At 44.9% G+C, this 26780-nt stretch overlaps 1 protein-coding gene across 1 annotated transcript in view; it reads left to right on the forward strand.

The window, feature by feature from the left end:
* LOC116940374 (testican-3-like) overlaps positions 1 to 26780 on the forward strand; it is a 211272-nt gene that overhangs the window by 106137 nt on the left and 78355 nt on the right. The window contains exon 3 of the mRNA XM_032950154.2: positions 16445 to 16490. Within this exon, the coding sequence (XP_032806045.1) occupies positions 16445 to 16490 (46 nt within the window). The remainder of the gene's footprint in view (positions 1 to 16444; positions 16491 to 26780) is intronic.

Raw genomic sequence — 26780 nt, forward strand, 5'->3', positions numbered from 1 at the left:
TTGTAGAATGTACCATTCCAGGTGAAGTAAGTGTTCATAAGGCAGTGTCTTACCAAAGTTGGTAAATCTGGATTCAGTCCCTGTTAGACCACGTCTTCAATGATTGCAATGGTATCAGGTACAGGTACCTTGATGAACAGGGAGAACCTATTGAACTCGCACGAGGGTCCATGCCAATCACGCTATGCCACTGACCATGCCCCATCCACGTTGAGCCCAAAGCCATTGGAATTGTGTGGTGGACTTAAGGATGCGTGCTTTCCTTTGCTGGGTTGTCCTTGCAGTTCGGCAGCTTCGTGTGTGGCCTCAACCGTGTCACATTGGCACGAACATATCTCTGCTGTCAGTTGTCATCAGCTTCTAATTTTGGTAACTATTTTTTTTGCAAGACACATTTGTGCTGATGGAACTGTGTAATCTTGGAGAGGTGGTTACTCTGTAATCTTAAAAGTAATTTAATTAAAGGTGGTATAGAATATTAAATAGTATGTCGTACTTACATTATAATTATACATTATACGTAATTCACATGAACATTTTTTTTTCAAACGTTAGCACAAGACCTAACACGTATAGAAACAGAAAAATTAAATATCAACAATCATCATGAGGAGTAATGTCCCGCAGGAATATGCTTCTTTTTGCGTTTCACATCTGGAATTGGAATGTTTGGCCAAATTCCATGAGTGAGTGTTCGGCATGTGGGGAGAAACCAGAATTACTTGTCGAAAATCCAAGTACTACCCAGGCTGAAATCTGCTTAGCTTCCGAGCTCCATCGAGATTGGGGCACATTCAGGGTGATAATACATACAGCAAAGATGTCTTCGATGTCACGTTTGATAATAAACATTTTTTACGAGTACCAGAGCCACCTCCAAATATCCAAAGTCTGCACGCACCTCTGGGAGATGCAGGACAGAATGTGTGGGAAGTGATAATAATAAGAAATAACATTTGTAGGGCGACTTTCATCCATATATCCTAATGCGCCATGTATGGAAAGCAGAAAATAAATAGAACCAGGGTAAACGGCCAGAACTTTTGGGTAAAGCCCAGTTTAAAGCCCAGTTTAAAGGCCAGTTTTCAAAACACACTTAAATATATCTAACGTTTCTGATTGTCTCATTAGCAATGGCAAAAGGTTTCAAAGCATGGGAGCTGCACTGGCAAAAGCCTCATCACGCCAGCAAATGAGCCTTGACCTCGGAGTATTTAAAATAAGTTGATTCGAAGATCTCAGGGACCTCGTTGAAATTGTGCTGCCCAGAATGGGGTTGCGCAGCGCCATCACGAGCGACTGAGCCGTATGCGGACGCTTCGGGCCCTGAATGGCACTCGTGGATTTTCATATATGCACGCGAGCGCGCGTGCGTCCTCACACCATGATCGTTCCGCCAGCGGCCCTCATTATAAGAATTATGTCCGTTTTGATTTGAACAAACTTAAGTGGCATTTGAAATAAAAATAGGCAAGGAAAGATATAAATAAAGACATAGGCGTGAGCTGTCCGTTATGTATATGTGTGCGTGCAACGTGTACACGTGCAGTGCACTGTGCATATATTTGCGTAAACATTTCTGTTGCAATTAATGTAAAGCATATGTAATATATGGGGCATATTATTTAGTATCATGATGTGGAGACAGATTCTTTATCCTGCTACAGTGGTTTTAATATTAATACATTGCTCAGCATTATCTCGTATTAAATATACACGTAATTGTACAATGAAGAAATACTCAACAAATGCTTTCATTTTAATAAACAAATTTTTAATTGGTTGTATGCACGGTAGAACATAAATATACGTATTACAACCCTCAAGGAATAGCTTAAATAATCTGTCAGCTGAAATTAAACAAGCCAGTAAATACTCTTTGATTATTTAGGTAAAGTCACGTAGGTAAAACAATTAAATAAAATAAAAACGAATATATCACGATGTTTCAATCGCAACACAAGCGGTTGTCCTCAGGCGGAAAAAGTAATCCAGCAGTGGAACTGCTGAACCAGCGAGAGAGCTGTTACAACTGATGTGCTTGCATCCGGGGATGGAATTCCTTTCCAGCTCAGACCCCGCCTGCTTGCCCTTCGCCACGTATATAGCCTTTTCACTCCAGATTAGCATTTATCAGCTGCAGTCGTCACGACCCGCTCCCCCATGGCACAGCTTGCCAAAGTAAGCAGTCATCAGGGGATAGCAGTGTGCAGTGTCTTACTTTGCACATGAATATAAACAGTTTGCAATCATGAAAAGGTGGATGATTGTTGTGGGGGGGGGGGGTGAAATGAACGTGAATTGAGAATCTACAAACCATATAGTAAACCACTCGAGTCTGCGCTCCTTCAACAGAGGAGGAATAACACACAATTACACAAACTCTCTCTTCAAGCCCTCTTGTCGTGGCTGACAGACATTAACATTCGCATTTCACTCCTGAATATATTGCCGTCATGCGAAATAATAGAATAGAAAAGACGTGAAAATTGAAATGCTTGCTCGGTCTTCTTAAATGTCAATCTTTCGGTGGTTCTGATGAGAAGGTGAGCAGCGGCTATGGGTTCCGCGCTTCTCCTCCTTAGGCAATTGGTGAGCATTCCACTCACTGCACTGTGGCTCTGCCATGTTGAGCCGAACTGGCGCGGGATCAGGAAATATCGGCACCCTGCTGAAACTGCTGCTGGTCCCCCATAGTGTTTCGAGAATGTGGGCCAGCCACATGCTGCGCCTCCTCGAATAATAACCGCCACGCCTTCGTGCCCCCCCCCTCCCGCACTGTGGCCTTCTCTTCGCGACGTGAGCTGCTGTAGCTCCCTACGCGGCTATCAACGACGCATACAGTGAGGGAAAAAAGTATTTGATCCCCTGCTGATTTTGTACGTTTGCCCACTGACAAAGAAGTGATCAGTCTATAATTTTAATGGTAGGTTTATTTGAACAGTGAGAGACAGAATAACAACAACAAAATCCAGAAAAACGCATGTCAAAATTGTATAAATTGATTTGCATTTTAATGAGGGAAATAAGCATTTGACCCCTCTGCAAAACATGACTTATTGTAGTACTTGGTGGCAAAACCCTTGTTGGCAATCACAGAGGTCAGACGTTTCTTGTAATTGGCCACCAGATTTGCACACATCTCAGGAGGGATTTTGTCCCACTCCTCTTTGCAGATCTTCTCCAAGTCATTAAGGTTTGGCAACTCGAACCTTCAGCTCCCTCCACAGATTTTCTATGAGATTAAGGTCTGGAGACTGGCTAGTCCACTCCAGGACCTTGTTGTGCTTCATCTTGAGCCACTCCTTTGTTGCGTTGGCCGTGTGTCTTGGGTCATTGTCATGCTGGAATACCCATCCACGACCCATTTTCAATGTCCTGACTGAGGGAAGGAGGTTCTCACCCAAGATTTGACGGTACATGGCCCCGTCCATCGTCCCTTTGATGCGGTGAAGTTGTCCTGTCCCCTTAGCAGAAAAACACCCCCAAAGCATAATGTTTCCACCTCCATGTTTGACGGTGGGTGTTCTTGGGGTCATAGGCAGCATTCCTCCTCCAAACACGGCGAGTTGAGTTGATGCCAAAGAGCTCCATTTTGGTCTTATCTGACCACAACACTTTCACCCAGTTGTCCTCTGAATCATTCAGATGTTCATTGGCAAACTTCAGACGGGCATGTATAGGTGCTTTCTTGAGCAGGGGGACCTTGCGGGCGCTGCAGGATTTCAGTCCTTCACGGCGTAGTGTGTTACTAATTGTTTTCTTGGTGACTATGGTCCCAGCTGCCTTGAGATCATTGACAAGATTCTCCCGTGTAGTTCTGGGCTGATTCCTCACCGTTCTCATGATCATTGCAACTCCACGAGGTGAGATCTTGCATGGAGCCCCAGGTCGAGGGAGATTGACAGTTCTTTTGTGTTTCTTCCATTTGCGAATAATCGCACCAACTGTTGTCACCTTCTCACCAAGCTGCTTGGCAATGGTCTTGTAGCCCATTCAAGCCTTGTGTAGGTCTAAAATCTTGTCCCTGACATTCTTGGAGAGCTATTTGGTATTGGCCATGATGGAGAGTTTGGAATCTGATTGATTGCTTTTGTGGACAGGTGTCTTTTATACAGGTAACAATCTGAGATTAAGAGCACTCCCTTTAAGAGTGTGCTCCTAATCTCAGCTCGTTACCTGTATAAAAGATACCTGGGAGCCAGAAATCTTTCTGATTGAGAGGGAGTCAAATACTTATTTCCTTCATTAAACTGCAAATCAATTTATAACATTTTTGACATGCGTTTTTCTGGATGTTTTTGTTGTTATTCTATCTCTCACTGTTCAAATAAACCTATCATTATAATTATAGACTGATCATTTCTTTGTCAGTGGGCAAACGTACAAAATCAGCAGGGGATCAAATACTTTTTTCCCTCAATGTAGGTTCATCAGTTTAAATCGATTCCTCGGCTCGCAGGGTGCCCGTCAACCCGTGCGTGTGTGAATGGATTAATTGTGCTAATTATCCGTTCATGATCTATTATTATCATGAGCGAACGAAACTGTACAAACAAGACTGACTTTAAAAAAATAAACAATACGAATTAGCTGGTCAAAATGAGACCAAAAAACAAATCAACACATTGACATGCTAATCTCTCACTATACAACGGCCACCTCCTCAGCTCTCGCATCACCCCCCTCCCCCCTTTTCCTCCCCCATCTCGGTTCCCATCTTTGGATTTTCCACTCGCTGAGGCACAATCTCGAGCCCCCACCCTCTTGCCCGACGCGGCAACCCCCCTCCCCCCTCTCGGCTCTCTAGATATAAGGACTTGTTTCAGCAGCCTGTTTCTCTCTCACACCTGAAGACGATTGCTTGTGTGGCGATCGAAACGTCGTGATATATTATTATTTTCTACCTACGTGACATTACCGAAAGAACCGTTCAGTCATGCATTCAGTATTACGTTTATTACATGTGAAAATGTTACTTGAAAAGGACGTACAGAGGCGTAAGCGACTAACTGATGGACAAGGGAATAAATAGTGTTCAGGTTCTGACGCACACGGGCGGAGCTGTGAGAGGAGAATGAGCGAATTGAGCATCGCCTTGAGACACAGTTGCACTCGAACCCTTTATGAACGCAGATTGCATTGTAATTGTACAACGGACTCCTTAACCGAATCTTGACTTCAAATTGTGGCAATTCGTCGATTCACTGGCTGGGCGGCGATGAATCGTTGCACATTTACTACACGGAGTATTTAGAATGTCAATATCATTCCCACACACCCGCTGGGTGAGGACTCAGCTGCATGGGGGGGGGGGGGGGGCGGTGGTGGAGCCTCACCCCACCGGCATAAGCTCAATTATAAGCCAGGGGCTGTTTGGGCTCGATATTGAATTTCGTTGCCGAGCCCTAAAGCTTCCTAGCTGCAGCGAGTAGACAATCCAGTAGATCCTGAGATTCATGATGCTCTCCATTTGCCAGAGACACGACCGCTGACGAGGACCCTGGTTTAACGTTAGGATTTGTTTATTTTGACGCTTTGGCAGAGCTCTGTAAAAGTTGTATGACAGGCAGTAGGTGAGAGTGGCCGTCTGATGATGGCCTGAGACCAACAAGGAGCGAGGTTATGTTGCTGTGTTATACTGCACTATCTATGACCAAATTACCTTACATCTTATTGCATTTGCTATCACAGTTCAATGTCGAAGTCACTCAACGACCAGACTGCCAAGTTATTGAGTTCAATCAACCCTTTCAATCTATCTGAGGGACAGTCCTCACAAAGGGCTCTCTTTGACAATGTAATCATCATAAATCATCCCAATTTCATCATGTCATGACAGCTCATCTGGTTTGAGACTCGTTAGTACTTGGATCGATCACTACCACCAGGGTTTGGCCTGGTGTGTTATCGGTGCGTGGCTTGCACGGTGTGGCTGGGAGATCACTGAGTAGTCACCCCCTTGTTTGCATGGTGGGTTTTCTCCGGGTGCTGAGTTTTACTGCCACGTGACACCAACAGATATGAGAATTGGTCAAACATCCGAATGCAGTTGCACTCTCCTGGGTAAATAATTGGCACTTGAAATATGTTTTGTGTGTTGTATGGCGTGTAGCAGCATGACTAATACTTGTGAGGTCAGTAATTATATTGTTCCTTTCGAAGACTGGTTGTCCACTAAGATGCATGCGACAGAAGCTGCTTATTTTTGTGGGGGTTTTTAGGAGACAAACCCAACGTGGAAGACATCGCAGGGATTACAGACCAGGTATTATCACCGTGTGCCTGAAATTAGATGAACATACGGACTTTGGTGGCAGGACATGAGGAGACGGAGGAGCGGGATAGACCAATTCGACACGAGTGAGCAGCCTAACACGTTCGGCTCTTGCCAAGGCTGCTTCTGCCCGCAGTAGAATGGACCATCCATGCCAAACGACTTCTGGCCCAAGCACTCTAATTGGCCTGTGCACTCGCCCATGCATCGGTTCATCCAATAGTGCGGTATGGGAGTGCAATAAAGTACTGTTCATGCATTTGTGAGGAAATGGCTCGAGTGAGGAGCAGGGGCAAGAATATTACAGCAATAATCTAAATGATTCCACTTTGACTCCTAAAACTGCTGTCGTGGTGAGACTTTAATGAGCTTCTCCATCAGAATATCGAGTAAAGATGTATTGGGCGTCTGCCATGAGCATTTTCCAAATGCTTGTGCTCACGCATGTGCGCGTGTTGGCGTGCGCATCAGCCACGCCTCTGCTGGTGATGCATGGTTTCTGCCGTATTCCAGGAAACGTTTGTGAATGTGGGATGGCAAAGAAAAAAATATGTGCTATACGGATAACGTGATTGTGCAGAGGTATTGTCCGTTATAATTATCTGCACTGTCCCATGCGGCACATATTTCAGGAGGGACCTTTTTTCTCCGTCGGGTCTCGCGCACGCTCCTGTCTCGCCGCTCGCTCCGGAGCAGTCACAACCGTCCTGCGTGCGCTGGCTGCTCACAATGCAGATTATTTCTCAACGCAAATTGCACAGCAGCTTTTTGTATCATTCAAGCGTCGAGTCCACGTTGCTCGGCCTGTTAGATCCGTCACACTCTCAGCGCTTTTGGCGAAAACAATTCCTGGGTCTGAGCTGAATTCTGGGAGACAGTGGGTGCTGCCCCCCCCCCCCCCTCCAAAGTTACCCTCACATGGAAATGGGCGTTTAGCGTTTTTAATGTTTGCGTTCGGTCTAAAGCTGCATTGTTTAGCCGCACCCTGGCACTGCTAAGCTGTGCTCTGGTTTGTGTCGCTTGGCTAATCCTGGTATTGATGTCACTTATTTGACCTCTGAGGCTAGCACAGCTCACTGAGAGCCAGGCTACTTGAGGTCATTTTATGGGAGGGGCTGAATGCATGGCTGCTGTTAAACGCTGAGCACTGGCAGATAAAGAGACACAGGGGCGGTTATTTTAATGCACAGCCAGGCTGCCATTTGGCATGGCTGTAGTTCATAGACGGGTGGGGTTTGTGAGTCCTGTTTGTTGTCAGAGCCTCAGCCAAACAAAACAAGCAGCAACCTTCTGTCTTCCTCCAGTACCTCCAGGGCAGTGCTCTTCTTGATAGGGAGTTAATATTTGCTTATGCGTGTACAGTTATGAAAGTCTACGAATTTTACCGGATGTTTTGTTTTTAACAGATGCTAATTAGTATAGAAAGTTATTTCTTCAGAGAATAGCTGACAGCACATTCCAAGGATGACTTTCTTTATGATTGAGCCCTGTGTGAATAGTTCCCCCCCCCCCCCCCCCCTAAGCCTACAGTGGGCCCATCCCATGAACAAACAGAGGAATAAGTAGACGAATTACACAAACACATGCTCGGTATATAGTGTTGCTGATAAAAAATATATATATTTTTACGTAATTATACCTGCCGCTCTGGCAGAGGGCAGCTAGGGGGGAGGGTGTTTAGGGGGGTTTACAGATGGTTAACACATACTAAGGCTACCTTTTCATATCAGTCTGGGATGTGTGTGTTCTGTGCATGTCACGGCGGCCAAAAAAGCCATCAGCCCTTCTGGATTCCTCCAGGACAGTATTCTATTAGCTAGATGGGTGACTGTAGACGCTCGGTAAAAATTAGATTTTATTATTGTGCATGATGGCAATATGTTGAGTCAAATGCCAATGTCGAGGTCGGCTGTCTTCGAGAGGGCTTCAGGAGGGAGTTCGTGTAATTTTGCTATTCCTCCATTGACAGAGTGCAGCCTAGAGTGGTTTACTATATGGTTCATTATTTGGGTTGCATGACCACAATCACACTACTGTGGCTTGTGTCTTTAGTTTTCCATGAATGCAGGAGATGTTCGCAGTGGCCTTTTGATGTTTTTTTCATGGATTTTCTGTTTGCACAGTCACATAGTCACTTTAAGATGTTTTCTTGTTCGTGTTTTTGTTTTTTGTTTGTTGTGGTTGCACCCGATTCAAGAGCCGAATGGCTCACAGGGCTATACCAAATAAATAAATAAACTGAAACTGAATATGCACGAGGAACGTCAAAGCCAGGAGGTGCAATGTTTGGGTCTCGAACGAGGTGTTTATGCTGGATCTCTTGGGTGTTCTATTCTATTTTCCAACGTTCTTCTGGATCTGGGTGATATCTAGGATGATGACAGCGCGATCCCAGGAGGGGGGTTCGGGACTTGAGTAGTTGGTGGCGAGGAACATTGTTGAGGTCTTGGTTGATGATTGGTGGTTGTCATTGGCAAGAAAACGTGTAAACTACTTTGCAGTGTGCTTGTCTCTGTGGATATTTGGTGGCAGAATGTTCGCCAGAACTGGGAGCCATGAGATTGGTGTTCCTTTGAGTGCTCCGCTGATACTGCACATTGTGTTATTTTACTCTAGAGAAAAAGGAGATGATGCTACATATCTATTGGTGCGAAGGATGAATATTTTTGTATTGCAGCTTGTGGCCTGGCCTGGTTGTTTTCCCTACCACACAAAAACAAAATGTTGAGCTGCTTCTTTTAGGTTGAGGTGGAAGCCTGAGTATCGCCAGGGTTCTTGAAATGCGATTTTTCATGACACTATTCATTTTCACGAGATCATTTTCCATAAACATGGCAATTGTGTTTCATATTTTTTTTTATCTCTGTGTTTTTCTGTAACTCCAGCGCAAATAAATATATTTTTTCAAAGTTCTTCAACTTTAGTTCACTCAGCATAACACTGCCATAAGTATTTGAATCGTTGCAATTTTATAACCGAGAACGCTTGTAGCACACGCTGTCACTTTCACAAGAGGTAATTATATGAACTACAAAATTATTATGTTCTCCTTACCAATAACTACTTATTCAAAGCTTAATATTTTTTATATATTTGATTATATAGTATATATTGCCATTATATAAACTATGGAAAATATGAGCACTGATAATCACGATATCATATTTATCAAAACGAACAATACATTTATTGCGGATCTTATTTCATACAACGCATCACAGTGTAACGTCTTATTTTTAGTCAATTACTTGATTTACAACTAGCTTTACTACCCGGCTTCGCCCGGGACTTGGATTCACCACGGCCGGCCGCCTTTGTCTCCCCAGTGGCGATGTTCACACACCACACCAGTTAATTGTTTTAGGCTGAGTCGACCTAGGGGAGGCCCAGAACCGGTTGAAATAATCGTCACCGGTGGTGGCCGTGAATCGAACTCGGATCGCCGGGTTCGTAGCGCACTACGCATGCGCGGTTGACATGACAGATGTGACGTCACAGCTCACTTGCCGTGCAAAAAATATGGATTATTGCGGCCCCCCAACATTTTTGCATGGTGTACAGTCTGGAAAGTACCCACTTGGCAAATTTCAAGTTTGTTGCATGTCGGGAAGTACGCTAAACATTTTGAACAGACACACAATCATAACTTTGCCTTTTATAAATACGGAGACGATTGAATGAATGGAACGCATCCGACAAAATATCCACCAATAGAGAGGGAGTGATGAAATAATTTAATGTGCGGATTCTGGTGGATCATAATAATTATTACATCACTGGTTTGTGGCGGCCCAGGGAAGACTTCATCCCGGAGTGGATTAACCAAGGCTGATGATAATCATGACATCACAGTATCGCCGCATCGCTGGAACCCGACCGACCACTCTTGAGAGGAAGTAGCGTGTGTTCCATCACGGGGGTTGGGGAGGTGTACACGCGCGAGGCATGTGCGGTGCGTAACAGATTAATTACCGGCCGTTGCTCTCTCCCACTCGTAAGCCTCATTTAATTGTTGCCTCGCTGCAGTTTTCTAATCACGTGATACTTTTTTTCCATTGACGCAGCCCATTCCTGTTAATTGAAATGTGATTGTTGCCATTAAAGTTAGCGTAACATTGTGTGATTATTTTTTTAATTATGTTCTTTCCACAATGTACAGATACTGCATTGACAACATACTACTTTACAATACGGCATACATATTACATTTATCCAAGTCATCACAAACCAAGGCCCGAATAAAAAAGTAAAATAATGAAATAAAAACATAGCCACACAACAGTTACATGAATAAACATAACAATATTGATGCCCTTTAGTCTCTACGAATCTATCAGGAAGGCCCTGCAAAATCAGACATTCTATATTGCTATTATTATAAGTAGCATATATTATTTAAAAAAAAAACCCATAAAATCAGGTACACTGAAGGGCGATTTAATTTCATCTGCACCAAAGCTGAGTCCCAATGCAGCCGATGCTTATTGTCAGAGCATCAGATGTTTGCGGCAGGTTTGTTATTTTTTTCTTCGGGTCTTCAAATTTTAACTTTCACATTTAAAATCACGTGTTTCGAGTATTTGGCTGCTATAAATTTCGACATGATATTCCACTTCGTTGGGCTGCCATTTGTGGCCAGGTCACTTCTGAAACGAGCGACGTAGCTCAGTGGTTACCTGGAATAGCCCTGCACTGGGGGCACTGCATAACCAAGCTGTAGTTATTTACCTGCCGTGTTATTTACCTGCCAGGCACAGCGTCACAGCATCACACCTCCACAACATTGCTCACCTGATCAGCCCTCAAAACGTCAATTTTACGTCAACTTTCCCTTTGTTGCCCAGAAAGTGAACAGAGGCATCATGCGGACGCACCAATTCACGTTCTGTGGCAAAAGCGCCCTTTTGAAGCGATGCAGCTGCCATAGCTCATGTCGATGCAAAAACCTTCATGCCGGTGTGGCTTAACACCGTGGCTTTCCAGTGTCTGGTCTCCATTTCTGTGGCTGTCTCTACCCATCAGTGGAATAATCCATCCTGACACGGTGCCCTCCGGGGGTGGCACTGACTGTGCTCAGCCGTCTTCTGTCGTCTTGCTGAGTGCTTACATCTCCCTGGCTAAAAAAAACACAGGAGCCAGAACAGATCAGGCCCCACTTTATTAAATGCTCAGATGCATTTGTTTCTGCTTAATTACGAATGTCTTTTTTCCAAGCAAAGTCACCAGTCAGGGTGAGGATCCGCTGTAGCATATGGCTAAGCATGGCATGCTAATCGGCCATAACATTTTCTCAGGAGGCAATTAGGGAGTCCCTTCGTTGGCAGAGAGGAGAACGCCATAACCAGGCACTGGCAAGAGACAGGACTGCACCACCATTACAGCCAGTGACAACAAGGAAGGATCCTGCAGAATTGTGTTCAAAATATATATATAAATAATCCCCGCGCACATCCCATCACAACGAGAAGTCGTAGCCGTAGCCATAGAGCTGTGGTGTAACTCTCGTTTGTGCCGATTGTGTTTTGATGTCTCATGGGATTTTTTAAAATTTGCTCCGAGGTCTGTGTGTGCACAAAACGGTCCTGAAAATTTTGAAATAAGGATTTCCAGCAGTGACAATTCGTTTTCCTTCTATGATGCAGTGCGTACCAGTGTGTGTTAAGTAATTACTCGTGCTATTACGAGTTATTACATATACTGCTATGCGTAACATAAGACTTAGCTGCTGTTCACTTCAAGCTTCATGTCATTCACCACTTAACAGCATGTGCTGGCACACACTGGCCACCAGCCAGGTGGCTCAGTGGTAACGTGCACCTCTCAAAATCGGAAGATTGTGAGTTCACAATTATGGTTGGGATTGCCCTGCCCTCCAAGGAAATCCACAGTGGTTGTGAACCGATAATTTTAATCACTGGCTCAGAGCTTTAAACACAGGATGGGCACCATCTCAAATGTTAATTTGAGCAAGAAATCACCTTTACTTTTTGATTTGCTGGCACATAAAGTGCGCTGGTACACAATATATGGTGTGCACAATCTTTTTACAGTTATTTGTCAATGCATTGCTGGATAATGGCCTCCCCGAAATGTGTTTTGTCATGGTGATTGTGGTAAAATACTTCGCTACACTGGTCAGTGCGAGTTGGTGAAGAAGGGCTCAGGACCAGTTCCAAGATCACTGACCACTAAAAACGATGGCCAGAAATTGAACTGTGGTTACAATGAGCTTTATAAAAAGTGTGTTTGTTATGGTGAGGCGAGAGACATTATGAGCTGAGACAATACAATACATTGTTTCTCAATGTCACATCTAAATGCAGCCACATCTCAAGATTCCTGACTGAAACAGTGAGAATATTTATTCTCTTTCGAGAGGTGGTCAATCACAGGAAGAGGGAAAGAAGCAAGGTCTTGAGCTTGGACTTTGAACAGGGGCAGGGATTCGACAGCAGGAATGGCTTGCGGTCGGGAGTTTCAGAATGCTTGGAGCAACAGAGCAGAATAAGTGACCTCCCACTGTATTGAAGTTGACTGGGCGACTTGAATAGAAACCACGAGTGAGTTACTGGAGTGGAGGGTTGGTGATTGTGATGCTCAGCACTCAGGTGGCCTTCAAAGTCGCCAATTGGCAATAACAGTGCTGAACAAGTGTTCCATCTAGGGTCCAAACCAAACAAAGCCAAGAAATATGTATATAATAATTGAAAGAAACGATAGAAATGGAAAAGTACTAAAAAAATCTTTAAATGCTCAACAAAATGTTCAAGGTAGAGACAAAAAATGTGTGAATAAAATTAAGGCCAGCGGGTCGAAGTGCAGAGGCAGCAAAGCATGAAATGAAGAAACATGTTTATTTTCTATACATTTAAATGCATATTTCGATTATTTAAAATGAATTTCTGAAGATACATTCCTTTTCATTTTATTTTGTTTAACCAGATAGAAAATATAGCCTCATTGGCAAGAGTGACCTGGGTCACCAAAATGATTAAGGGCGACAAAACAACATGGAGAGTGAGTAACGTGGAACTAAACATGGAGAGTGAGTAACATGGAACTAAACAACATGGAGAGTGAGTAACATGGAACAAACAACATGGCGAGTGAGTAACATGGAACTAAACAACATGGAGAGTGAGTAACATGGAACTAAACAACATGGAGAGTGAGTAACATGAAACAAACAACATGGAGAGTGAGTAACATGGAACTAAACAACATGGAGAGTGAGTAACATGGAACTAAAGAAGACGGAGAGTGAGGAACATGGAACGCAATAACATGGAGAGTGAGTAACATGGAACACAATAACATGGAGAGTGAGTAACATGGAACTAAACAACATAGAGAGTGAGTAACATGAAACAAACAACATGGAGAGTGAGTAACATGGAACTAAACAACATGGAGAGTGAGTAACATGGAACAAACAACATGGAGAGTGAGTAACGTGAAACTAAACAACATGGAGAGTGAGTAACGTGGAACTAAACAACATGGAGAGTGAGTAACATGGAACTAAACAACACGGAGAGTGAGTAACATGGAACTAAACAACATGGAGAGTGAGTAACATGGAACTAACAACATAGAGAGTGAGTAACATGGAACTAAAGAAGATGGAGAGTGAGTAACGTGGAACTAAATCTGAGCAAGCGCTTTCCAGGGAGAAATAAATAAACGCTCATCAATTTAATATAAAATACAATTCCCTTTGACATATTGCTCGGTAAACTCTACTCTGAAAACATTCATGGAAAGAATTAAGGTAAAGGGAAAATGTACACAAAATGAATGTAATCGTTGCATTTGTAGGTAATCAGGCTTTAAAACGAGAGAGGAACTTCCCCATATTGCCTGTATTACGGTTGCACACCTTTGGATGTTGCCTGCTGCTCGACGATCGCCCGCGTTCTAATTGTCTGTTATCTTTGTCCTTGCTGGCCTGCTCAGGAGGTCGAGGTCAGTATTTAATTAATAACTTTTTTTGCATTCATTCACATTTTTTTAAGTGTGCGGGTGCAATGATTTTATTTTAACTACGCGATTCTTTCCAGCTGGCAAGATTATGATCTATTTATAATCACTCTTGGTCTTGACAAAAACATTTAAAGCATTAATCCTCTTTGGTTCTTTCGGTAAAGTCACGTAGAAAGAAAATAAATTAAATAATAGAATACGACATTTCGATTGCAACATAAGCAATCGTCATCAGGTAGAAAGCAAACCTAGTGAACTTAGAAATACAATGCAATCCAAAACAGCGAATCGGCTAACACAGCAGTCAGCACCTTACCTGGTTGATTGCGTTCTTACAAAGATTGCCGAAAGAACCTAAGATAAATTCCTGCAGTCACGAAAGCTTTAAATCAAGCACTAATCCCTAATGCCTCAGTTACCATATATTGCCATATCATCATAGGACCTCCTGTATTGCCATATTAAGTTTTGTTGCAAAATCCATATCAATAAGCGTGATGTTAATGCCAATCTTTTAATGTTAGCATCGACATTTTTTTTAATAAGTCAGCGTTGATTTGCATGTGAGTCGTGATTTTTGTTGTTTTATTTTTTACCTACGTGACTTTACCGAATAGAACCAAAGAGTTTGCATGTGAGTGTGTACACGTACGTGTGTGTATGTGTGTTTGGATAGCGGTGGCTTAGAGGTTAACGCACTACGGTATGAAAGCGTCAACCTCTGTTCGATTTCTGGCCACAGCTAACATTAGTGGCGAGATTATCTGAACAAATCCTGAGTCTCCCCTAGATCAACTCTTCCTTGAATAAAGTAGTATTTTTTTTGAATAAAGTAGTATTTTTTTTAGAATAAAGTAGTATATGGCGCAGTGTGCTGGCCACACCAGCACCTCGTGCACCCTGCCAGTCTGCATCGGTACTTTCAAACAGCACTTGACCCATAAACGCTATTTGGGGGATCTTTGCATTTGTATATATACGATTTTGTATAGTCTTAAGATTCAGTAGCTGGTTGCATAAAATACCTCAAGTAAAACATTCCCTTAGTTTACGTTGACTGAGTTAAGAATATAAAGCGAATGTCGCCCTCGGTGGTTCTTTAATGTAACAGTCAACACGTTCATAGTTTGCCAAAAAAGCCGAAACGCATCAGCTTTGCTATTTGCCATGTTTGGTGAGGAATTGTAGCACACGCTTTGTAATCCAGCACTGTGGAGGCAATGGTTCGTGGATTGCACAAATGTTGCGAAACGACTTTCCGTGGGCATCGCGATTCCATATCCTTGCTCACCAGAAGAATTTGGAACAGTAAACACATTTCTGCGGAGGGAGCTGGTAGGAACGTTGGGTTGCTCGGTCAGTGGCCAGGGTCAACGGCGGCACCACGTGGTGTATTCCGCAAATATGCCCGACTGTGAGGGTGGGCACAAGCCGGCGTGAGTAGGTTAAACGTTGATTTTTATAAGGGCACCACGGGGTGACCAGCCCCTCCCCACCCAGCCCCACCCCTCCCACCCCCCACCCAGCCCCACCCCTCCCACCCCCCACCCAGCCCCACCCTCCCCACCCAGCCCCTTCCCACTCTCCCCACCCAGCCCCTCCCCACCCTCCCCACCCAGCCCCTCCCCACCCTCCCCACCCTCCCCTCCCCATCTTCCCCACCCAGCCCCTCCCCACCCTCCCCTCTCCACTCAGCCCAACCCCTCCCATTTTTGGATGCACGACGGACGGACACAATAATCCCCTGTGGGTTGGTGTAACCAGGAGGTTCCTACCAGTAAAATGTCGATTTAGCCGGTTCTGTTCCTTATGGGGGATAGAGCGTTGCCACCTCGCACACATGGGATTTATTCAGGTGCTTCGATTTTCTCCCACATGTAAACACTCATTAATTGGCCGATAACACCTTCATCTATAGATGACTCAGAGCTTGAGCAATTGTTGGCACCATCTCACCATCTGGCTGCCTTTCCCACGTGTCTAGTTCCTCCTCGCGCCTCTGAGTCGCTCTCTCTCTCTTTGAGAGTGACAAAATACTGTGCAGCACTTTACAAGTTGAAATAATTATTACCATTAGTTATAGGAGACACCAGAATGCTTTTATTCTACGAAAAGGCAAATTCGCCAAACAATGAGTGAACATTATGTGTGCACACATTTAACGTGGGTGTCGGTGTTTTTCAGGAGGATTACTTTCGCTCCTGGGAGCAAGCCAAGCCATTTGACCAAGGTGAGCCCTGGTATCATTTTGTTGTTGAAATATCTGGCGGTGAGTCGCCGGGGAGCTTTTTGGCATCTCTTGGATGTTTCTCATATTGGTGTCATGTGTGGTGGCGTTTATTTCAACCGCGCATAACGAGACTGCTGCTGCTGATGCTGACCACCTGGGACGACGTGCGAGTGCAGATGGCGACGCACCTCCGAGAAGCGACGCACATGCTTGCGTCACCGTCTCACGTTTGCTTCAGTTGCAACGACTCACTGAAAAATGAATGGCAGAGCAACAGCAGAACGGTGGTGTGGTGGTTCGCGCACCGCACTCACTTGTGAATTTGGCAATCCCTGGTCACGGCTAACATCGGTTAAGAGTGATATTTGAACCGGTCATGGCCCCCACCTCCTCCCCTCCGCCCCCGCAATTCACCAACCCACACCCCACACTCACCAGTGTGGTGAAGTCTGGTGAAAAGAGCCCCATAAACAAAACGATATGGAGAGGCATTTTTTTTGTTATCTGTGGAATTACAAAGCGCCCTACATACACTTAGAATTCCACATGGCCACCTACGGCATATGTGTTCCACTTTAAAATGTGCACGTGCCGACATATTTTAGTCTTGGCTTCTGCGCTAAATATTTTTGAAGTATTTTTGGTTGCTTATTTGTTTTTTGTTGTTGCGTGAAGTGGATCATTTCGTGCAAAATGTTGGACCTTGGTGAATTATTCCTGCATTTGTATCGTACTGTTCACCTTTGCATCTCCCCTTGAAAAAGAAGTTACATAGGGTCCATGCATTTAAATCACCTAATCTTTGCATCAGTTATTTCCTTCTTTTGTCTACTCTTCTTAGCGTTAAACACATTTTTGCTATTACAATAGGTTTTACCCTTTCGGCAATAAAACAGGTGTAAAGATGTTAACACACCAAACAGAATCCTTTTTCAAGGAATTCTGTCTCCATTAAGCAGACGTACTTGTGGTGAACTAGCAAACAAAACATCTTCTGATAATATATGCATTTTCTTTTAAACTGATTAGTCCACACCAGACAGCTTTCTTTTGAGCCTAGTCTCAAAGTGTTAGATCAGAGAACGCCAAAAGGCAAACAGCACAAAGACAATGCCATTATCAAGGCATTTATAGCTCGGGGTGAGCAGCTACAATATTGGACCTTTCTTGCCAGTATCATTGTGAGTCAACGCATGCTCTCATTACATTTAAAACCAGTGCACAGGATGCAAACCGACAAACAACAAAAACAGGTTCGGAAATATGATGCATATGCGTGGATTATGTAACACTATTAAACATGTGCTTGTCTTCAGCACTATTGAATTAGTGGTACAGAAGTTGGGCACCTCTCAGGGCAAAACACTGTGTATTTGCAAGTACAGTCGTCCAGTTTCTTCTTGTTTTTCCCTTCAAGTTTTGGGCAACCCTTTGATGAATTGGGCCGGTTTTCAATATAGTTGTAAATCCACAGACGAAAGGGTTCGGGTGGATCTTGGAGGTCACGTGTTTACTGTGCAGCAGCTGCGGGAGCTGCTGGTTCTGGCAGAAAGTAGACAGCGCTTGGCGGTGTGGTGACATCATTGAGTTTGGCCATAATGACATCTTGGTTTTTAAGTTAATATATCAGCACAACGTTATACTCAAGTCTTGTTGAGTGTATAACATTTTTGCACACTTAATTCTCCTTACGAGGGTAATAGTGTCTCCCCATTATAGACGGACAAACGGACAGAGCGAATGCATACATGCTTTCAATCTTATTTATAAAGTATTAACTACCCGGCTTCGCCCGGGACTTGGATTCAACGCCCGGCCGCCTTTGTCTCCCTAATGGCGATGTTCACACACCACACCAGTTACGCGTTTGAGGCTGAGACTGAGTCGACCTAGGGGAGGCCCAGGACCAGTTCAAATAATCGTCACCGGTGGTGGCCGTGAGCGGGAATCGAACTCGGGTCGCCGGGTTCGTAGCGCAGCGCGCGAATCGCTACGCAGTCGCTACCCCCACACACACAAGATAAAGACAGATCCCCCGTGTAGCCTGCGAGACTGTAGGGGGCAAGTGGTGTTAGCGAGCGCCTATTAAGGCCGGAACGACACACGAGGGGGAGAGTGGCCAGCACCACGCCCGGCCTCCTTTGTCCACCCAGTGGCGATGTTCACACAGCAGAGCAGTTACTCGTTTGATGCTGAATTGACCTAGGGGAGGCCCAGGACCGGTAAAAGTAATCGTCACCGGTGGTGGCCGTGAGCGGGAATCGAACTCGGGTCGCCAGGTTCATAGCGCAGCGCGCTAACCACTACACTACAATGCGTTACGCTTCTACATGCGCGGGTCACATGACAGATTTGACGTCACAGCTCACTTGCCGTGCAAAAAAAAGATGCATTATTGAGCTTCACCCCCCCCCCCAAAAAAAAAAAACTAAAGTGTATTTTTATAATTTTTGCATGGTGTACAGTCTGGAAAGTACCCACATGGCAAATTTCAAGTTTGTTGCTTGTCGGAAAGTACGTTAAACATTTTGAACAGACACACATAATCACAACTTTGCCTTTTATATATATGAAGATTAAAATAATCACATTCAATATCAATATCAAGGGAGGGCAGGCTGCCCCTTCTGCCCCCCTCCTTGCGACCTTTGTTGGCTGTCGAGCGCGCACACCTACACTTAGCAGGGCGAGATCTCATTCCGTAGCTGAAGCTGTGCACGACGCTTTGTAAATAAAGTCGCGGATCGTTCCTGCAGAGACTTGGGATATGTCCGGCCTAATTACTGAATGTCATTAGAACTGAGATCTATGAATACACCGGTAGGCTCTGCTGTGTTGTTGCTGACGGCTGAAATTATTCCTCCATTGAAATAATGAACGTGATGAAGATAGGCAACGAGGAGGAGGTGGCGATAGCACAGGACCACCAGCAGTGGGGGTGCGGTGGAGGAGCGGAGGCTGCTGGGAAGAGATAGCAGTACCCCCGAGTTTTGCAATGGCCATGGAATAACAATGAGGCAGCATTTGGCTTGTTTTTTGTTTCATAACCGGCTGTGCAGCTGCGTGGCTGCTCCCGTAGCGGCATGCTCTTTTGTAGTCCGAGTGTGAGTGATATTGCTCTATAATATTCGGATTAGGGCCGGTACCATCGTCCTGTTGAACGACTTGCTGCTGCCGCCGCCGCCACCACCATAGCTCCCCCCTCTGCCACTCGCGAGCTGTTTTGGATGCCTCACACGTCCGTATCTGGGCTGCAAACGCATGTCAGGATTTAGGCCTCGTCACAATGTCACTGGTGAAGTGCCGCACGCAATAAAATAACATAAAATCCCTTTGTGTGCTGCACAACAGATGGAGTTGGGCCATGCCAGGCATCGAGGATCTTGTGCTGCCAGCACGAGGATATTTTTGGCAGTCAATGTTAACGTCTGTAGTGCGCCTTCTCCCATGTAAATCCCACAGACTTACAATAACGCATTTAGGGTCAAGGACAGGAGCCAAAGCATTAGATAAAGAATACATTTTCACTGATAATTAAAATCCATACGCATCGATTGGGCGATTCTTGGATGCGCCGATCATTTTCGAATATTTTTACCTCGTTTCTGAAACCTCTTAACGGACGGATAAATTAATTAGCACTAATTATTTTCGTTTTACATAGGATCTCGGTTTGTTGTCCATTTTTGGGATCGTTTTTTCATTTGGAATGGGATGACTTTGAGAGAGCGAGGCGCGGGACTCAGATGTTCCCTCGACCCCCCGTGATGCCCCCGGGTGTAGGCGCGTGATGCGCGGTGGGCCCCATCTGTTAGGCCGCAACGCATCCCAGGGAGGGCGTCCTCATCTGACCGCCGGCGCCCGGTTGCGCGTGTTGGGCCTGCGTGCGCGGAGCCCTTAATTGGAAACGTGAATTCGATAGGGTCACAATCTACGCAAATCTAAATTACAAATTCGCCGTGAATCATTACGAGCCATTGCTTGAGCACGCTATCACCGTGGCTCTGTGCGTGCTGCCCGTGCTCCAGATTTGTAAAATCGGGAGGCCGTGCAACGCCAAGGAAATTAATCAGTCAATCATATATCCCTGTAGTTTTACTATTTCTCGTCTGTTGAATGCGTGCAGACTACACTGGTTTATCGATACAAACTCTATCCTGATGCCCTCTTGTGGCTAGAAGACCTTGACATTGGCATGTAGCTCCTGAACATATTGCTATATGCAATAATAGAATTGATATCTATGTCCAGACATTAGCCTGGGTAGCAAACAGTTATGGTTCAATGAATGTGCCGCTGAAATCAACAGTAAAAATGAAATGCAAGTTTATCAGACTGTTTTTATTTTATTAAATGACAAAAGGCTAAAATAAGTAGATTGTACAAAATGCAAGTCACTGTAAATGTGGACATACATTTTTTTCAAGCAATAAAATGTAAATAAATGTATCATTTGATTTGTATAGAGCTTAGAATAGCTATCACCAGTATAAACATATTAGTTTGATTGTAATTTACAACCCTCATCATGTATAGGTCTCCCTGGCATGGCGAGGTCTTCTTGGTCATACTTCACGCTGGCCAGTGCGGAGAAGAGGAGTGGGGGCAGGTTCTGTTAATGTTACTCGCCACCAATATTAGACGTTGACGATCATTTATCAACGCGACTCAGTAACTAGCGCGCCATTGCTTTCACCCATCCTCAACAAAGTCCCCCAAAATGAATTTCAACGCATGCGCGACACGCCCTGTGACGTGAAATATATGGCGAGTTGGCATGAAAAAACCCTGAACTCATTACGAATGTCAATCACAAGTGCAGCTTTCATGCGGGCCTATTGCGAATGTCAGCGGCGATACTAATCCCGCCGAGCAGCCTTTCGCTTGGCATTTGTGCCGCCGCGTGTTACCGCGCAACGCCTGCGTGGTCCGAGCGACTTCGCCTCGGTCGTGGTCGCGGCGGTGGCCATTGGACCTCGGAAATATTGGCTGGCGGTGGGGTGGAGGGGGGAGGTGGGCGGCCGGTGCTGAAGGAAGGCCCCGAGGTGACGAGACGGAGGGGGTAGCGTTTCCTGTAGGGTTAATGATTTGTCTCTCAGACACAACCAGCCAGAAGATTGGGTTCTTTGTTGGGAAGAAAGGTGCCAGCTGGAGGGCCCCGTATGTATACTTTAATAGGATGCCAAACCTGTTATTGATCGGGCCGTTTGGGAAACGGACCGCAGGTGTAAAGAGCAAGTGGAACAATACTAAACAGCTGGTCAGCAGTCAGAGCCCACTCTTGGCACAAGCATTGTTTTTTTATTTTTTTACATTATTTTGTAAACTCAAGTGGGCACCTTACTAAATCACATCCCAAGGCTCGTTAGAAGGCGCTTCTGAGACGGCGCTAATTAAAAGCCAGTCACGTGCGATGCATAATTCTCTCGTCAAATCATTAAACGTCTCCGTCAATCAAGTCTGCGCTAATTAACCGTGTTTTTTTGCGTCGACGAGTAGCGCGGGCAACAGAATGCCCCGCGGCATCGTAACGCCGTCGCTGTCCACAGACGAGTGACGCAGGTGGCACTGTCGGGGGAAACGGGAAGTGGTCGCTTCGAACAGCGACGCCACGGCATTGACCACAAATATCTTAACGGTATTGCCAAAATAATTATCGTTTCGTTGTATGTGGATCAAAGTTGCACTCATCATTCACTAATGTTGTAAATACATATAATATCCCTGGGAAAATGTAGACATTTTCAAAATAATTTATGAAAGGCACATGCAGATTATAACTTAATGATGTTTAATTATAATTATCAGTGCAGTAACCTCTACAATTGTACATTGTAATTGACTCCAATATACTTTGTTATACGTGAGTTATTCCCTTCATATTTAAAACCATAAGCGCAGCATGGAGAGTGGTGGCAGGGTGGCTCACCAAGCACTGCACTGTGAACCCGGCGATCTGAGCTTAACTCCCATCCACGACTAACATCAGTGACTAATGAAATCTGAACCGATCCCCCCCCCTTCCTCCCCAACCTCTTCACCAATTCACACTGACCAACGTGGTGAATTATGGTCAAGCAACCTCCATGACAAATACGGTGTGAGGAGGTGTCTGGATTAAAAAAGTAATACATTTTACATAATTAATCATTAATGTATAAACACAGCACACACCCCTGTGGTGTGTATGTGCTGCAATGGAGACTTCAGGTTGCGCATTTTGTCAGTTAACCTATAACATCCGGGTCTCTCCCGTGACCTCTCACTAGAAGTGATCCATCCACACTTATTATACATTCCAAGTTCACCTAGCCTGGCCATGATGACGTCACCGCCATTCAGCAGTGAATGGCGACAGTTATTGTGTGCTGGATAAGTAAATGTCAACTTTTCTTTTCCCCTCTTTGAGGGGGGTGGGGGGGCAGTGGGAGTTTCTGCAATCAGGCTTTGGAGCACATGCTGCCATCACCCAGCTACATAGAATGCACCTCACGTCCAATCCGATTACGCTGTGAACCCATGGCTCTCGCAATCACAGTTCCCTGCTTGCCAGTGCATCTGCACACATCTCAGTATGCACTTCTGCATTTAAAATTACACACTGGGCACATACAAGGTGTGTTTGGATATGGAATGTGTAGTAATAAACTAAAAGCGTGAACTAAGTTCATGCCACATAGGTGTGTGTATTTTGGCATGATTCTTAGAGCCCAGGGGGGTTTAAATGTGAAAGTGAAGTGTGTCACAACATCCCTGGCTTCGTGCCAAGTGAACATCTTCTTCCCGACAGACACATCTTGTTTTCGACAAGAGGTTTTCGATCTCCATGGTTGTTGATGTCTTGCGGGTTCATGACTTTGCTTTGAGCCATTTTTTCAAATATTTTCTTTCTTTTGTCATTCCACCACACCAAATTTTATCCTGATTTCGCGATCAGCTTAATATCATGAGACTAATTAATTTTCCAATCAATCCCCTGTCAGCTGAGTTAAACCCGTCGTGTGAGAGAATTACCCACTGAAGCGGATATCGCAGAGCTGCCTCTGAGATCCCTTCTCGCGACCACCGGTCCAGATAGCAGAGGGTAGAACACTCCGACCCACTCTGCCATAAGACAGTTCATCGAATCATAGTCCAACCTACATCTTAACTCACAGATCTGGAATTTAGCCAAATTGTGAATAGAACTAAATCTATCGTGATAGTTTACTTCAATAATTCGTGAGTGACCTGGCAGAGGTCAAATCATGATACAGTATAATTGCAGGTGGCTGGCTGGATCGAATCCAGGATCTTGGTGGTTGCCAGCTCAGCCTCTGATCTCTGAGCCACCCGACCAACCACCTTGATTTTCAAGTCGAGTCATTCTTTGTTGACTTCCCCATTGGCCGGCTTGTAACGTCCACAGTTCTCCTGGGGGGGGGGGGGGGGGGGGCAGGGCATGAGCCACGGGACTCACTCACCTCTCATTGCCCCATCGTCCATCGCAAGCGCTCGTCACTCTCTGCTGACAAAGGGCCCCACATGCACGTCCCTCTCAAGGTTTTTTATGCCTTTCTGATGAGATGTTTCATTTTAAGGAGACACGAAATTGCAGCATAAGGAGAAAAATGCTGGCATCTCCGTGGTTCGGCGGGTCGTGCAGAATTGCAATGCCTGACCTTAGTTTTGAATGAATGGGTCTCGGGAGGCGCCCGCACGGGGCTTTTGACTCTGAGCTCTGGAAATGAGATCCGAGATGCAGGTCAATGCGCTCGGGAGGTGCTCGCTCCTACATTAAACCTCGCTTCTTATTGGCTACACTTGCACTGAAATGAAAGGTAAAAAAGTTGAAGAGTGCAGCCCCCGAAATTGCTTTGCTTGCACCACTGCTGGTCGAATTCCATCCACTAGAAGGGAGCTCGCTCGCTCAAAACAGTCTCTCTTCTGGGTAATTGTATTTGGTAGGGGTGGGACTACTCAAACTTTAACACAACGCAGGCAGTGGCGCACGCATTTTTATTGATGGGTGATAGAGGGGGGTGGATTTCAGATAGATTTGCACCATTGTTTCAACTGCCACACCAGCAGACCAAACAGATAACTTATAGGGATTGCAAGTGTCCGAACGATTACCACTGTGGCAGCTATCCATATTTCCCTATTTGCATTGAAATATCACTCCAGAGTTAATGTTTATTCACATCTAAAATCAGAAAAAAGTCACACTTTTTTGCATGGAGTTACCGCTTTCCGATCGCGTGTTTACACTGATGTAGTAGCATTGTGCTGGCTGCTGGCGGAAAAGGGTAACTGCGGTGTATGGCAGTACCCACGTCAGCAGGCCATGATAGACACGATATTTCTCGTGGTGAAATACTCTCAACCTATGTTTCTAAATGGGGAGGAAAAAACCGGAAGACCTGGAGAAAAAACCACGTGACCACGGGGAGAGAGACATACAAACTCCAAATATACAGGTATCAGGGTCGGGGTCGAACCTTTGTCCTCCTGTATACCAGGGGAGGTATTTAACATTTCACCACCATGGCACCCTCATATATTCACTTGGATCTCACATATCCCTCCATTTACCACGGTTGGCTACAAACGGTACAAAATAAGTTCAACATACATACATCTAAGAGAATTGAACAACCATCAACGCTTTGATTTAAAGCTTTCGTGACTGCAGGGATTCATATTCTTGGTTCTTTCGGTACAGTCATGTTTTCCTTCTACGTGACTTTACCGAAAGAACCAAGAATATATAATAACCATCAACGTGTTTTATTGCTCTTGCGACGCACCTCTTGTGTATCCAGATAAAGAATTTGATCAACACTTTAAAAATAAATAGGCGTTTAATTTGTATTATTATTATTCACTTACATCCCTTCTGTCTATACTAGTGCCTGGTCACACATGGAGCAGGGTTTAACCATACTTAACCATGCATGTAAGTTGCAGGATGGTGACAGAGGGGCACTTCTAGGACCAGTTCAGATTTCACTTGCCACTGATGTTAGTCATAGCCGGGAATCAAACCAGGGTTTCCAGGCTTATAGCACCATATGCTAATAACGGCACCACTTACTCCCCCAATTAATATTGAAACCACAAATACCAGTCTAAACAACAGCAAAATGTGCATCACTTGTTTATTTTCATTTCACACATTTACACTTTACTGAACAGGACCATCGTTTCCCACTCAGTCACAACATGACCTTGAAGCTAGAAGAGGGGAATATTTCTGAAATGTTATTTTTATTAATTCTTTTTTCTTGTTGGTAGGTGGAGGGGGTGTGAGTTTGGGTCATGTTAAATTTTGTTCTTTTCACGAGCCGCCGACACCCGAGGATTATTCATGGACTGCCTCATGCGTGAAATCTCACGAACACTGCTCGTTGGGCTCTTCTGCTTTCTCCACTGTTCCTCTCCCACATCATGTTTCCAGCAGCCCCCAGATCCCTTGCTCCCTCCCAGCTCTGTAACCACTTGAGTCTGCATTTTCCAATGGTAGTTTTTTTCCTCCTCTGTACTTGAAAAGAAAGATACGGGAATGTTCCGTTCCATTGGCTTGTGCCTTCGGCTGGAAAATTATAAATTAACCCTTCGTCTGCTTTCGGTCCGACAAAGGCATGCGGCAGGGTGGGGGCTGGGGGAGAAAGAAAATGGGAGAACGGAAAATCCACACCCTCAAGGGCAGCTGAGAGCCAACCGCGCTGCTCGTAATGCCTGTGCAGACAGCTCAACAAGAAATATGATTCGCGAAATATGGAAAAGAAACCCTCGACATTTCCAGTTGCGCAAGAGTGCAAGTGGTCTAGCTGGAGCCATTACTTTTAGCTGTTTATGTTTCAGAAAATTTTTCTGGTCTGTCAAATTATTGGCTTTCTTGTTTTGCCAGTGACAGACAGACAGACGTGACTAAGGAGGCACAGGCTGGGCTAGCCAATTTGCAATAGGGACACAGCAGGCAGCCTGAGCGTGGCTTAGGCCAAGGCTGGTGGATCGCATAGATTGGACATAAATTCATGAGGCTACTTGGCCGTCCTTGATGCAACGATGACAAAAAGCCGCAAATCAGGAATCAATTGGATGAATTATTCACGTCCCGCCCTTCGCATGACAATCCCGCGTTATTGTTCGGTAAAATCTGTCGGTAGTTTGGTAGTAAGACTGCGTCTCATTGTAGAGATTGTGCTGTCGCATTGAATTGCAATGTTGCCATTTTCTGAGAAATGGGATGCGGGAACACAACATGTACTTTAAATGCTGCATTTCAGTGACACAGGGAGACTTGGC

This window comes from Petromyzon marinus, chromosome 8, assembly GCF_048934315.1.
Source record: "Petromyzon marinus isolate PM22_M1 ecotype Great Lakes invasive population chromosome 8, UKy_Petmar_22M1.pri1.0, whole genome shotgun sequence".
In the NCBI taxonomy this organism is placed as follows: domain Eukaryota; kingdom Metazoa; phylum Chordata; class Hyperoartia; order Petromyzontiformes; family Petromyzontidae; genus Petromyzon; species Petromyzon marinus.